A 12,106-nucleotide genomic window follows, 5' to 3' on the forward strand; every position below is an offset into this window, starting at 1 on the left:
ATAGAATCATATGTACAAAGTCGGGGGGTTGGGGGCAGTTTTCCAGTCCTAAAGAAATAATGTCAATACTTTATATTCACTTCCAAATGGATCCACTTGGAATAGTTGGCATGTAATTAAATTAGTATAAGATCAAAGCGTTTGACTTTGTAATTTTACCTTTGAATTTCCTGTCTTTGAATTGAATTTCCTACCTTTGAATTACCTTTGAATTTCTAGGTTCTGAATTATAACACCTTAGCTATATATCATGCTTTACATAGAATGCTAATGTATCTTTCAAGACTTACTGTTTGTCAAATATACAGCTTATTTGGTAATTAGGGAAACAAGATTACAAAAAACAACAGAAAACCTGCTCTATACCATGTCTGAGACATTTAATTAATTGGAGGAAAACAGAAAAAAAAGTCTGTGTTTTCTAACTCCTACCATCATTCAGTATGTAACATGAAGCACTATACTTCCTGAACCATTTTCATTATGTTTTAAATGACCCTAGTCCAACATTATAACTCTTGGGGATGATGTCACATGGAGGAATGATGACACCTTTAATGTATTTGTACCTATAAGCACGGCACTTCTGGAAATGGCATTGTCTTAGTCGTTTCTCATGACTTTGACCACCAGTATATCTCGAAAATGAAATTCTAAGTATTCCGACTTACTGTAGAAACGATAATAAAAAAGGGGTCTGAAAAGCTACTCAGTTCTAAGGGCTCTAAAATCATCAAAACTTTGTTATCCTTAAAACAAGCCTATAAATCTCTTAGAAAGGAAACTTTCAGGAGGACAAGAAACAAAGCAAGATTGTTGGAGAAAAGAACTACTTCTTTTAATGTACAAATCAGCAATCTTCAGATAGTCCTAGGGATTGTCAAATGAGCTTTAGGCATGATCTAGGGTAAATGAGTAGCTGCACTTTGCTTTAATGAGCCTGTACAAACTACATTGATTTCATTATAAGCTATTTAAGGAGTAATGCAGAACTGAAGACAAAGTGTTTCCAGTCCACTAATGAAAACAAAGAGCTGTTAGAATTAACATAAAGCAGTCCTTAAGCAAATTCAACTCTCATGGTTGGTCAATGTTGTTTGATAACAGTTAGCTGGGCCTCATTTTCAAGTGATATTCCTTTGTATTCATGAACATACCAAAAAAGAAAAGATTGGTTCAGCTTAAAATGAAAGGAATTAATAGCAGAATCTTTCAAGTGGCATTCAGAGCTCTATAGCTAATCGTATTTCCCAGTTCCTTAATTTTGTAACCTTATTTCCAGCCATGTATCCGATAACAACCGAACATCTCATGAAGGCATTTTCCTATGCCCCTGTCTGCTGTGGTTTCCTCCATCTTCTCAACAACTCCCAGGTTCCCTCTGTGTACCGTGGATATTCCTCAGAGACTTCAGCAGGACTCAAAGCAAAAATCTTTTCCCTAGTATTCATTGTTTCTGTTCTGCGAAGTATTGATGTTTTCCCCTGTGGCTCTCAGGTAAAAGCAAGAAGATTCTTTAAAAGAAAAAAATTATCAGGTAGAAAAATTGGGTCGTCTATTAAGTACTTTCAGAGAAAAAGGAACCTGTCATTTTATATAAAGAATGATCAATAACTCATTATCTGCCTTTGAATTGGAAAATAATGGTAATGCTTGATTATACCTGGCAGGACCTGTGAAAGCAGTAATGGATTAGTCTGTCTGTTTCTGCCCCTAATATTGCACTGACTGACCAACATACACAATCCAACTTTGATTCTTATTTTTTCAGGAATCCACCCCCAAAACTAAGGCAGCCTGAGATATGGTCAGCAGAATTCAATGACTTCATTAGCAAGTGAGTAACAACAGAGTCTTTTTAAAAAATCAGAGATAACCATCCTGCCAACTTTGAAATGTGCGATTTACTATTCCTTCATACCTCTGAACCTCCTTAAGGCAAAGGATGACCCCAGGTTATAAATGGGAGAGAAGGGTCGGTAAGGGTCGTTAAGTGGAATGTGTCAAACTCCACTCAGAAATTCTAGAAAAGGCAAAGAAAGTAGAGAAACCAATCATACTCATACATAACTGATATCATGGTTTTCTTACCAAGAACATCTGCTTATTCTTATAAAGACAAGAGACTTAGATTTAAGGGTTGTAAAAACCCTAGAAAGATTAATAATCTTTTTGTTCTTAGTTTTCACTTAACCAGCCATTATTGAGTATGTACTATACACTAGAGAATATTTAATAAGTTGCAATCGAATTTCACAAATCCCTTAGGAGAATCATTGGTAACTTTAAAGGGCTCTCCACAATTCATAATTGTGCCCAGTGTCTGCAGAACCTTCTATGCATATCCTCAGTGAAACTTGCTGACTTTGACATATTTCACACAACTAACTTCACCTCTGAGAAACATTTACTGATTTCCTCCAGTCAGTTAGTACTATCAAGATAAACAACAATGAAGTCATTATAGTTTTAACGCTTATCTAAAATTAAAACAAACTTTGCAGTCTCCCTTCACTAATGCTTTTAAAGCCTTCTCAATTCATCTATTTCTTCCTACGTAATAAAGCTGCTAACCCATGTGAGAAGGCTAATCCACTGAGGAAGTGTTTCAATTCTATGTCAGTAGTGTGCTATCCTGTGTGTTGCCGTTGTGTTTTGTTTGTCTTCCTCTGGCCACTTTCACTTAGTTATGTTCTTAGAGGTCTTTCTCCCTAACTAGAGAGCAAGCAGCTGTGCCTTACTTGTCACTATAACTCCAGTGTCTTAGCAGAGTGCTCGGGACACATCAGATGTCTGATAAAGTTTTACTAGAATAGAATAATTTCAGGTGTGACTAAACTGTTGGCAGATGTCAGAACTCGACACATTCTGTTAAACTAAATGAAAACTAAGAGCTCTTGTTTTTCTTTTCAGGCATCATCGTCCTTATTCCTTAGCATATTGTAGCATCCCTGGGAAATAGCTTTTTGGGAAAGACCAATAAAATAAATTGCCAGGTTACCATCCCAGGAGGATTAATGGTACAGGTTAGAAATGGCACTGCTCAAGTCAAGGCATAGGTTTCTTCTTCTTTCTTTCTTTCTCTATATCCCCCGATGACAGCCCAACTCTGACCAGTTTTCTCATAATCATAGATCCCCAGAATCTCAGTGTTGGAAGGATATTGGTAGTTCATCTTGCCCAAACTCATATCCAGAGTGTGCACTGAGCAGCCATCCAATCGGTAAACACGCCTAATAAAAATAATAATACTTGTCAGTTTAGCCTATCCCATGTTTGGTAAGTTTCACTGTTGAAAATTTCTTCCTTATACTGACCCTAAATCTGTGTCTGTCTTAATTCCACCAATTGATCCTAGTTGTTTTTTTTTGTCCCTTGTGACCACGGAAAACTGTCTAATTCCTCTTCCAAATATTTGAAGACAGCTGTCACAGTTGATTGAACATCCTAACTTGGTCCAAATGCTTCTCCTGTGATGCTGTTCCAGGTGTTCTGGCTCCCACCTCCTTTCTTGGGACTCTGCTCTGCTTGAACCTCTGTAGAAGTGTGACCTGCGCTAGTACATCTGCTGCCGTATGACCTCGGAAAACATCTACTGATGTGGAATTTAAACATCCTCAGTGCATTAGCCTTCTCACATGGGTTAGCAATTTTATCACGTAGAAAGAAATAGATGAATTGAGAAGACTTTAAAAAGAAATAGATGAATTGAGAAGACTTTAAAAGCGTTAGTGAAGGGAAACTACCAAGTTTGTTTTAATTTTAGATAAGCGTTAAAACTGTAATGACTTCATTGTTGTTTATCTTTAGCTACTGACTTGTAAAGGAGGCGGCAAGAGTAAAGACCGAGTTTAATTATCACTATGCAATAATGCTTGCTGAGAGACTGGAGAAGTGGTATTTAGATGGAAGTTGGTATCACTACAGCATAATCGTTCACAGATGTGTGCACTTCCACACACATTCATTTTATCATATTGCAGTTTAACATTTTTTGAGACATGTTTCCTGGGCTGAGAGAGTACGAGGAACATTGTTCTCTCATGTTAGTGTAGTTTTTAGAAATATGAATCATAACTTATCTCACTTATCTAATAATTGCATGTTCTTTTCTGCCAGTGCAGGTGCTTGACTAAAGATTATGAAAAGCGTCCAACAGTGTCGGATCTTCTACAGCATAAATTCATCACTCAAATTGAGGGCAAAGATGTGATGTTACAAAAACAACTCACCGAGTTTATTAATATTCATCAGTGCATCGGAGGCACAGAGAAGGCCAGGTAATCAAATAATATCTTGACTCCAAAAGTCCAAAGATCATCTAAAACTCTGAACAATTTTATAATGCAATAGCTGTTAAGATGAGAAAGGAACTCATTTAAATTTCCTAGTTGGGGTTTGGAGATAAGGAGGCACTTGCATGAAAAGTGAATGTTACATGTTGAGTTGCATCCCGATATTGGTGAAATGATCACCAGCTGTCCAGTTTCTTATGAATGGAAATACATTTTAAAACAGAATTGGAGTAATATTTATATGTGTTCTGGAGCCTGCCTTCTTTCACTGAATAGTGAATATTCATGTCATTATTCCTTTTATCACAAATTTTTAAATTTTCACACAAAGTTCTCTTGCATGACTATTCAATGATTGATTTAAATAATCCCCTATTATTAGACATTTAGGTTGTTACTATTTTTATCTAATAACTACCACTGTAATGAACAGAGCTGTACACGAATCTCTTACTATATATTAAGGTAAATTCCTATAAATGGTCCTGTCAAGTCAAAGAGTGGTCATTTCAATTCATTCTTGAGAATCCTATTAGTTTCATCTCAGGAGCATGTCACTATTTAGGAATTTGGGAGAAGTGAGTAGGAAAAAAGGACATGACTTAAAAGGCAACTATATTTGAGTACCTGTTGGGGTTTTGCATAATAAGTTCCTGTTTCTTTAATGCTCACTATGTGCCAGACATTCTATTAGGACTTTATTTGTATTATCTTGTGTGACTTTACAACAACTGTGAGGGAAATGTTTTATGATACCCCATTTTCACAGCTGAGAAAAGCTGAGGTGTGCAGAGGCTAATTAACTTGTAGAAGCCTGCACAGGTAATGAATGAGTTAGCAGGGATTCAAATCCTGATCTGAAAGCCCAGGCTTTATTCTCGTGAGTGTAAGCAACCTAAAGATTGTGGACTATCCTGGGAGATGATAGTCCTTGCCTATGTGAGTTCACAGCCTTGCTAGAGAGACAGAACTATAATGAGAAAAAATTAAAGAGTTCCAAAAAGAAGGAAGCAAGCAGGGAGTGTATAGTGAGGAGGTGGTCAGGGGCTCAAACATACCCATCTTTGTATCTTTGTGTGAATACAGTTCCATAGTCTGGCACTGTCCCATCCTTTCCAAAGCAAACAGACAAGCAAACAAACAAACAGAAATTGAGGTGTACCAATATTGCACAGGGTGTTCAATGTGAAGAACTATGAAGGATCTGAGATTTTACCCCACAAGCTAATAGGTTGACCTGCCAGTTTCATGAAGACTGGCAGGAGCTGCGAGACTCCTGGATCAGAGACAAAGGACTTTATTACTCATAGTTAAGTCAGCAGCACGAGCTTTATGTTTATGTTGGCTGTCCTTACCCCACAAGTCCGAGGGGTGATGTGTAATGGCCTGTGTAGGTGCTATATACACAGTGGGTTTGCTTCACAGTTTGGGAACTCTAATCTTTTAAGATGACTGCTAGCAAACCTGTCTAAATATTTCCCTGGAGCAGACATCATGTTTACTATCCTGGAAGAGAAACAAAACTTCTATCTGTCCTGAAGGGAGGCCTTATCTTTAACTTCTAAGACTATTTGCTATACAGACATCCTCGAAAATATAATCTGGAACAAAAGGTAGTATAAGACATGCAGAAATGTAAGAGACCCATGGAGAATTGTCTCCCAACATTTAAGCATCACAAGAATGGTTGAACACAAAATTTAGATTGTAAGCCCAATGCTCTGAATTCTAGTGATAAATATATATATATATTGAAAACTGCTATATGTTGGGTTTTTTAATTAAAATTTATTGGGATGACAATGGTTAGTATAATTACATAGGTTTCAAGTGTACAATTCTGTAATACATCATGTATATATCACATTGTGTGTTCACCACCCAGAGTCAGTTCTCCTTCTATCACCATGTATTTGACCCCCTTCACCCTCTTCTACCTTCTGCCCTCTTACCCTCTAGTAGAAAACTGCTATATATTGGGCACTGTGTTAGGCTCAATACTTCTGGTTCTGAGTCACAAAATTTATTCTTGTTTATCCACTTAAGAATTCAGAATATGCTTGGAATATGAGAACTCCTGTCTTACACAGCTATGGAAAATTTTCAGTCATTATTTCTTTAAATATTGATCTTCTCTCATTCTTTTTATTTTTTACTTCTAAGAGATAAATATTGGAATGCCCTACTTTACCTTATACGTCTTACAATTTCTCTTTCATATTGTCATCCATTTATCAATCTCTGCTGCATTCTGAATGATTTCTTCAGAATTGTTTTCCAATTCACTAATTCTCTCTTAGACTAGGGTTAGTCTAAAGTTGCTCTGCACTCTGATTTTTCATGCTGATATTTCTATCAACATCTGTATTTTTCATTTCTAGACTCTCTCATTGTTTTGCTTTTTAACCATTTATTCTTTATTCATACCTGGATCTTTATATCTGATTATTCACATATGGCTATTTTTTCCTCTTTTTTGTGTATGTAATTCTTGCCTTTTTCTTAGACTGTTTCACAGTCATTTTCTATTTGAATTTCAGTAGGGGTGAATTGTCCTGGTTAGTGAGTTTATTTGTTTCCTTAATATTTGGTTTCCTTCTATGGTTTAGAATTTTAGTTTCTTCTCTTGTGTTGAATAGGGTGTGTTTCGTTTTGCTTCTTCTTTCTTTCTACATTCTTTTCTCCTGTTATGAAGGTTTTGCCTTTGCCGTATGTGGCGTCAGGATCTCCCTAGTCCAAAGCCTTTCTGCCTATCATGACTGTGAGGATATCACAGACCTAGTCACTGAGACAATATGAAGTAGACCACATGTCTCTGCTCTGTCCTGCAATCTCAGGCACCTGGCTCCATTAAAGGGAGAGGGTGCAGCATTTCTTCAATCTTCTCTGCCAGGCAAGCAGTACCCTCACACGTACTCAAACTCACATTCAGCTCCATTCTCTCTACTGAGCCAGGGTCAGGGCCTTCATTGTGAGTGGGGCGTTATAGTTCTTTTACCTCCCAGTCCTCTTCTGCCTATGTCTAGCCCTGGACTTCGAATCAGCCTATAGTGTCTGCTCTCTTACCCAGTGTGTATCTGATCTGTTAGGTCCACTGTAATGCTCACCTTGTTTTAGAGAAGGTCTTTGTATTTTTAATTCTACTTAAAAATATGTTTTTAAATATTTTATCTTTTACAAGTGTATGTTTGGAGGGGCTGGGACTGGAGCTTGAATCATTAACCCACAGCACCCTTCTGACCACAGACCATAGTCCCAACTCATAGGAAGAGGGAAGATTTTACTGTTCTTAGCATTTTTATACGAGTTCCAAAGTGTGAGATATACTAAGGGCAAAGAACAGAGGCCCTGGCGTACCACTGGAAACATGTTGGGCAAAAGTAGTCCTCTTCAGGATCATGCAAAATTATCTGATTTCTCATAGTTCCTAACATTGATAAAATTGATGTAAAATATGACTGTTAAATCAACATAGCTCACTCAAAGCTGATATTTTACCGTGCCTGACACTAACTTTAGGAATTAGATTGACATATGTACAAGTACATATACAGGATAATTTTAAAAATCACAATTCAGTTTTAAAGAAAACTATTCTACAAATTCAATACAAACTGAGTACTTTAAATGTCCTGATCATGGGGACGGGTGGTGTCAGAAGGCACTGTGGAATGGATACAAGAACTTTTTTTTTTTTAATTTTTATTGGGGAATATTAGGGAACAGTGTGTTTTTCCAGGGCCCATCAGTCGTTGTCCTTCAATCTAGTTGTGGAGGGCGCAGCTCAGCTCCAAGTCCAGTGGCTGTTTTCAATTTTAGTTGCAGGGGGCACAGCCCACCATCCCCTGCGGGAATTGAACGGGCAACCTTGTGGTTGAGAGCTCGCGCTCTGACCAACTGAGCCATCCGGCTGCCCCAGGAACTTTCTGTTTTAAGTCAAGGCCTGAGTACAAAAAGTCACTTGTGTAACTTAGTCAATTATTCTGAGGAATCAAGATGCATACACATTCATCATCTGCTTCTGTGACACCCTCTTCAACGATGGGAACGCATTTTTCACAGGAGTTAAAAGTGACAGTGTTAGAATGCAGACTGAATCAGTGAGAAATTTGAATTACAAAATATTTTAAAAGAAAAGTTGAATTTCTCTGTTCAGTACTTAAAAGTATTCAAATGTAGTGGAACTAGATAAAAGTCATTTGTAATCGAAGTGCCCTGTTCAGCATTCTTGACTAACCACAATGCTAGCCAATTTGAGAAGAAAAGCAATTTAGTGAAAAATACTGGGTGGCTGAGAGAATTGAGAGGAAGGCAGAGTCAGTCTTAGGCATGAAGCAAAGGATGCAGGGTGCTTCAAATATCCCTCCTCAAGAACAGCCAGAGACGCGAAGTGAGCAAATGCTGTTGGAAAACTGAAGCCAACAGACATGCTCAACACAGGGTTGTCACAAACCTTCAATTTGTAACAAACACAATATCTGCTAAGTGCAATAAAGCGAGGTATGCGTATGCCTATATAAACTTTACAAACAAAAAAGAACTTTCTGTTAAAAGGCTGCCAGTAATAACTCACCCTCCGCCCAACATTTCCTGCAACAACACTGGTTCTGGAATGCTGCAGCCACCTCAAAATATCGGTAAACTGACCTTGAGCTTTGTGTCACTCCCTTGACATTCCAAGTTCCATACAGGACCACCTGATTCCTCCCTCACTTGGTCCTGCCTCACTTCCAGTTTCTTTGTGAGAAGCAAGAGTCCTTTCTCTTATCCATCTGGTACTTCCCCAAAAGAGGAAGGGTATTTTGAGCTGCGGAAACAGTGAATAACCATTGTGTGGAATATGCAAACAGATTCCTATAGGTCTTTCTTTTATATATCTTGAACATTTACCTAAGAACATTATTTAAGCTATGATTTGCATTCCTTATAAATAAAAGAACAACCTAGCCCAGTATCTATTTGAATAACGAATTTCAAATCAAAATTTCTCTCTGTGGTAGTTATAATATTAATGTTATCTTTTTAAATTTCTTTTGTTTTACGTATAAATCAAAATAACTTTAGTATTCTATTTGCTATGCTCAATAAGCTGGCGGTGATTAACTTTGATTTGTATAAATTATGTTCTGCATATAATTTTACAGAATCAAAATTATATCTATGTAAAAGTTTAGTCACTCAAACATAGTTATTTCTTAGGCCAAAAATACTGGCTGTGTTTGTGACACTGTTGTAATCAGCATATATCGTGTTTACCCGAAAATAAAACCTAGCCGGACAATCAGCTTTAATGCGTCTTTTGGAGCAAAAATTAATATAAGACCCAGTCTTATTTTACTATAAGATCGGGTTTTATGTAATATAAGACAAGGGCTTATATTAATTTTTGCTCCAAAAGACACATTAAAGCTGATTGTCCAGCTAGGTTTTAATTTCAGGCAAACACGGTATGGTTTCCAAATAAGGATATAAGGCAACTTTGAGACGTATCTCAAAGGGTTAACAAATAAAAAATTGTCCAGCCCTTCAGTGCTCAAAGTGCCTGGTTCAAGCTGTTAGTCTTTTATTTAGGCATAGGACTTTATGTAATGGAAATTTACTTGAATGGGATTTTGATTTTACAAAAAAGAAAAACAAGGCAGAAAAATCAATAGGAAGTAATAATAAAGTTCTTTCAATGTGATACAATGCATGACTCCATTTTACTTTCTATTTTCTGAGCAAGATAATTTTTCTCTAATGATTGTGACCATGTCATGGTGAGAATTATTCACCCTTTGGAACATTTACTTCTTTCTCTTAATACATGGCACTTTTAAAATCCTATCCTGGCTGCTCTTACAATAATTGTCCTACTGATTGTCGTCTCCACACGAATATTTCAAAGACACTTCAAACTCAACATGTCCAAAACTGAACTTATGCTGTCCCACCCAAAATTAGTTCTTTGTTCCCTTTCTTATTCCCATTATGCCAGCCAGAAATCTAGGCTGCGTAGTATCTTGATGTATTCTCCTCTTTTTCTTTCTGTTTGTAGTCCGTAGCAAGACTAAATTTCTTACACCCTGGCTCAACCCAGTACCAGTTGTGATGGAATCCTTGCTATCATAGAAATCGTGGGTTGAGATAGCATCCATGTTTTCTCAATACTTATTGAGACCATTCTGTAAAGCTCTGGGGGAGGTGCTGCACAGGGGTCTGACAGCTGAAGCAGCTATAGAATCTGTGCTCTAGGGGCTGATGTTTTAGTAAAAGGGGTAAGACAAGCATGTAAATAACTACTACACACAGTTAGAAGTCTCAGCCCCACGAAAGGAATACAGACAATGTCCTGTGAGAGTTCAGAAGATGCAGAGAGTATTTCCACCAGCAGGTACAGAACAGGCAGACTTATCCAAGAGGCGGCCATTAAATTGGCACAGCAAGGGATAAACAGGCCTTCACCATGTGGAAACAGAGTACCCACTAAATGAATGTCATTGCTGGAAAGAACAGCCAGAGCAAAATCATGAAAAGAAGGAGATATGCTCACAGAAAAGCCAGGATTTAATTAGAATTTTAAGGGGAAATCTTAGAAATAGGATTGAAGTGATATGCAGAGACCAGACCCCACAGAGCAGTGGAAGTCAGGCTGAGAGGTTTGACCTGTGTTCTGACATCCCTGAGTGCACCTGAGACGCCTGTATCCTATGCACCACCCTTTCGTGGGTTCTGGAAGGTAAACTATGGATACACCAAGACACACTATAGCAATAATTTAGGATGCAGTTCCCAATATTACTTCCTAACTTGAAACTATTGTATTTTTCAATACAATAGTTTCAAATTGGTGTGAGAAGTTGGTCCCCATCATGTTTAATTATCAAGGCAGTTAGTGGCTAGTGTTTAGATGTTTTGAGATGAGGAATCTACTGATATATCTTTAGTTCTGTGTTTTGTGGGATGGTTTTATTTGGTGTGTGTTTGTGTGTGTGTGTGTGTGTGTGTGTGCACGCATGCACATATGTGCATGTTTGTATTCTAAGTAAATTTTATTTTGGTAAATTCCAATCTTATCTTGGCCAAAACAAGGGGATAAAGGAAATTGTCCACATGAAATCTAGGAGGGAAGGTCTCATCAAGGCACGAGTTGATGGCAGTATCTGTCCGAGATAGAGAACTCGGAGAGAGACCAAAGAAGCTGGGGGACTATAAGAAGGGTCAGTAAAGGACCAGGGCATTAAGAAATGATAACTTATCTTTCCCTACGTGAAATATTACTTTATGCCTTTCTTCACTACTTCCCCTTCCGGAAAAGCTCCCAAATAAGAGCTAAATAGTTTTCAAACCTTGGAGGAATTTAATAAGGAATAGGTGATTGAATAAGCACTCCCCGGGGAAGACCATTAATGAGTATCTGTGCTCCCAAGTAACAATAAATAAAGGGATTCAAATAAACAGGAAGCGCAGTTGCTAAAATGTACTAAAAAGCTATAAATAATTCCTAGGAGTAAGGTTACATCGGTGTTTTAAAACAAAATAAATACCAGAGTAAAGAGTTATCATGTTCATACAATCTTCCATCTATGTTGACTCACATAACTAGAGGAAACAGACCAGGGGGAAAAAAGACTTGTCCAGAGTCATGGCACATTATGCAGACGCCGGGGAGACCAGAACACATTTGTCCTAATATCTAATTCAGTTCCTGTCTGAATCTGTATCGTGCTATCTTTTTTTCTTTGAAGACTAATCATAGGATCATAGACTGCTACTGTTGGAAAAGAACTTTTTTCTTCTAGTTTCTTATTTGAGAGATCAGAGAAATTGAC

The 12,106-nt window shown here is 37.5% G+C and overlaps 1 protein-coding gene across 2 annotated transcripts in view; it reads left to right on the forward strand.

The window, feature by feature from the left end:
* The window catches only part of MYO3A (myosin IIIA), a 219,961-nt gene that overhangs the window by 52,497 nt on the left and 155,358 nt on the right, over positions 1–12,106 (forward strand). For both annotated transcript variants that reach the window (XR_004422433.1, XM_033100700.1), the window contains exons 9-10: positions 1,772–1,837; positions 4,125–4,280. Coding sequence is in view for 1 of the 2 variants with exons in the window: in XM_033100700.1 (XP_032956591.1) it covers positions 1,772–1,837; positions 4,125–4,280 (222 nt within the window). In the remaining variant the exon portion in view is untranslated. The remainder of the gene's footprint in view (positions 1–1,771; positions 1,838–4,124; positions 4,281–12,106) is intronic.

Source organism: Rhinolophus ferrumequinum, assembly GCF_004115265.2.
Source record: "Rhinolophus ferrumequinum isolate MPI-CBG mRhiFer1 chromosome 5 unlocalized genomic scaffold, mRhiFer1_v1.p scaffold_110_arrow_ctg1, whole genome shotgun sequence".
NCBI classification, from domain to species: Eukaryota; Metazoa; Chordata; class Mammalia; order Chiroptera; family Rhinolophidae; genus Rhinolophus; species Rhinolophus ferrumequinum.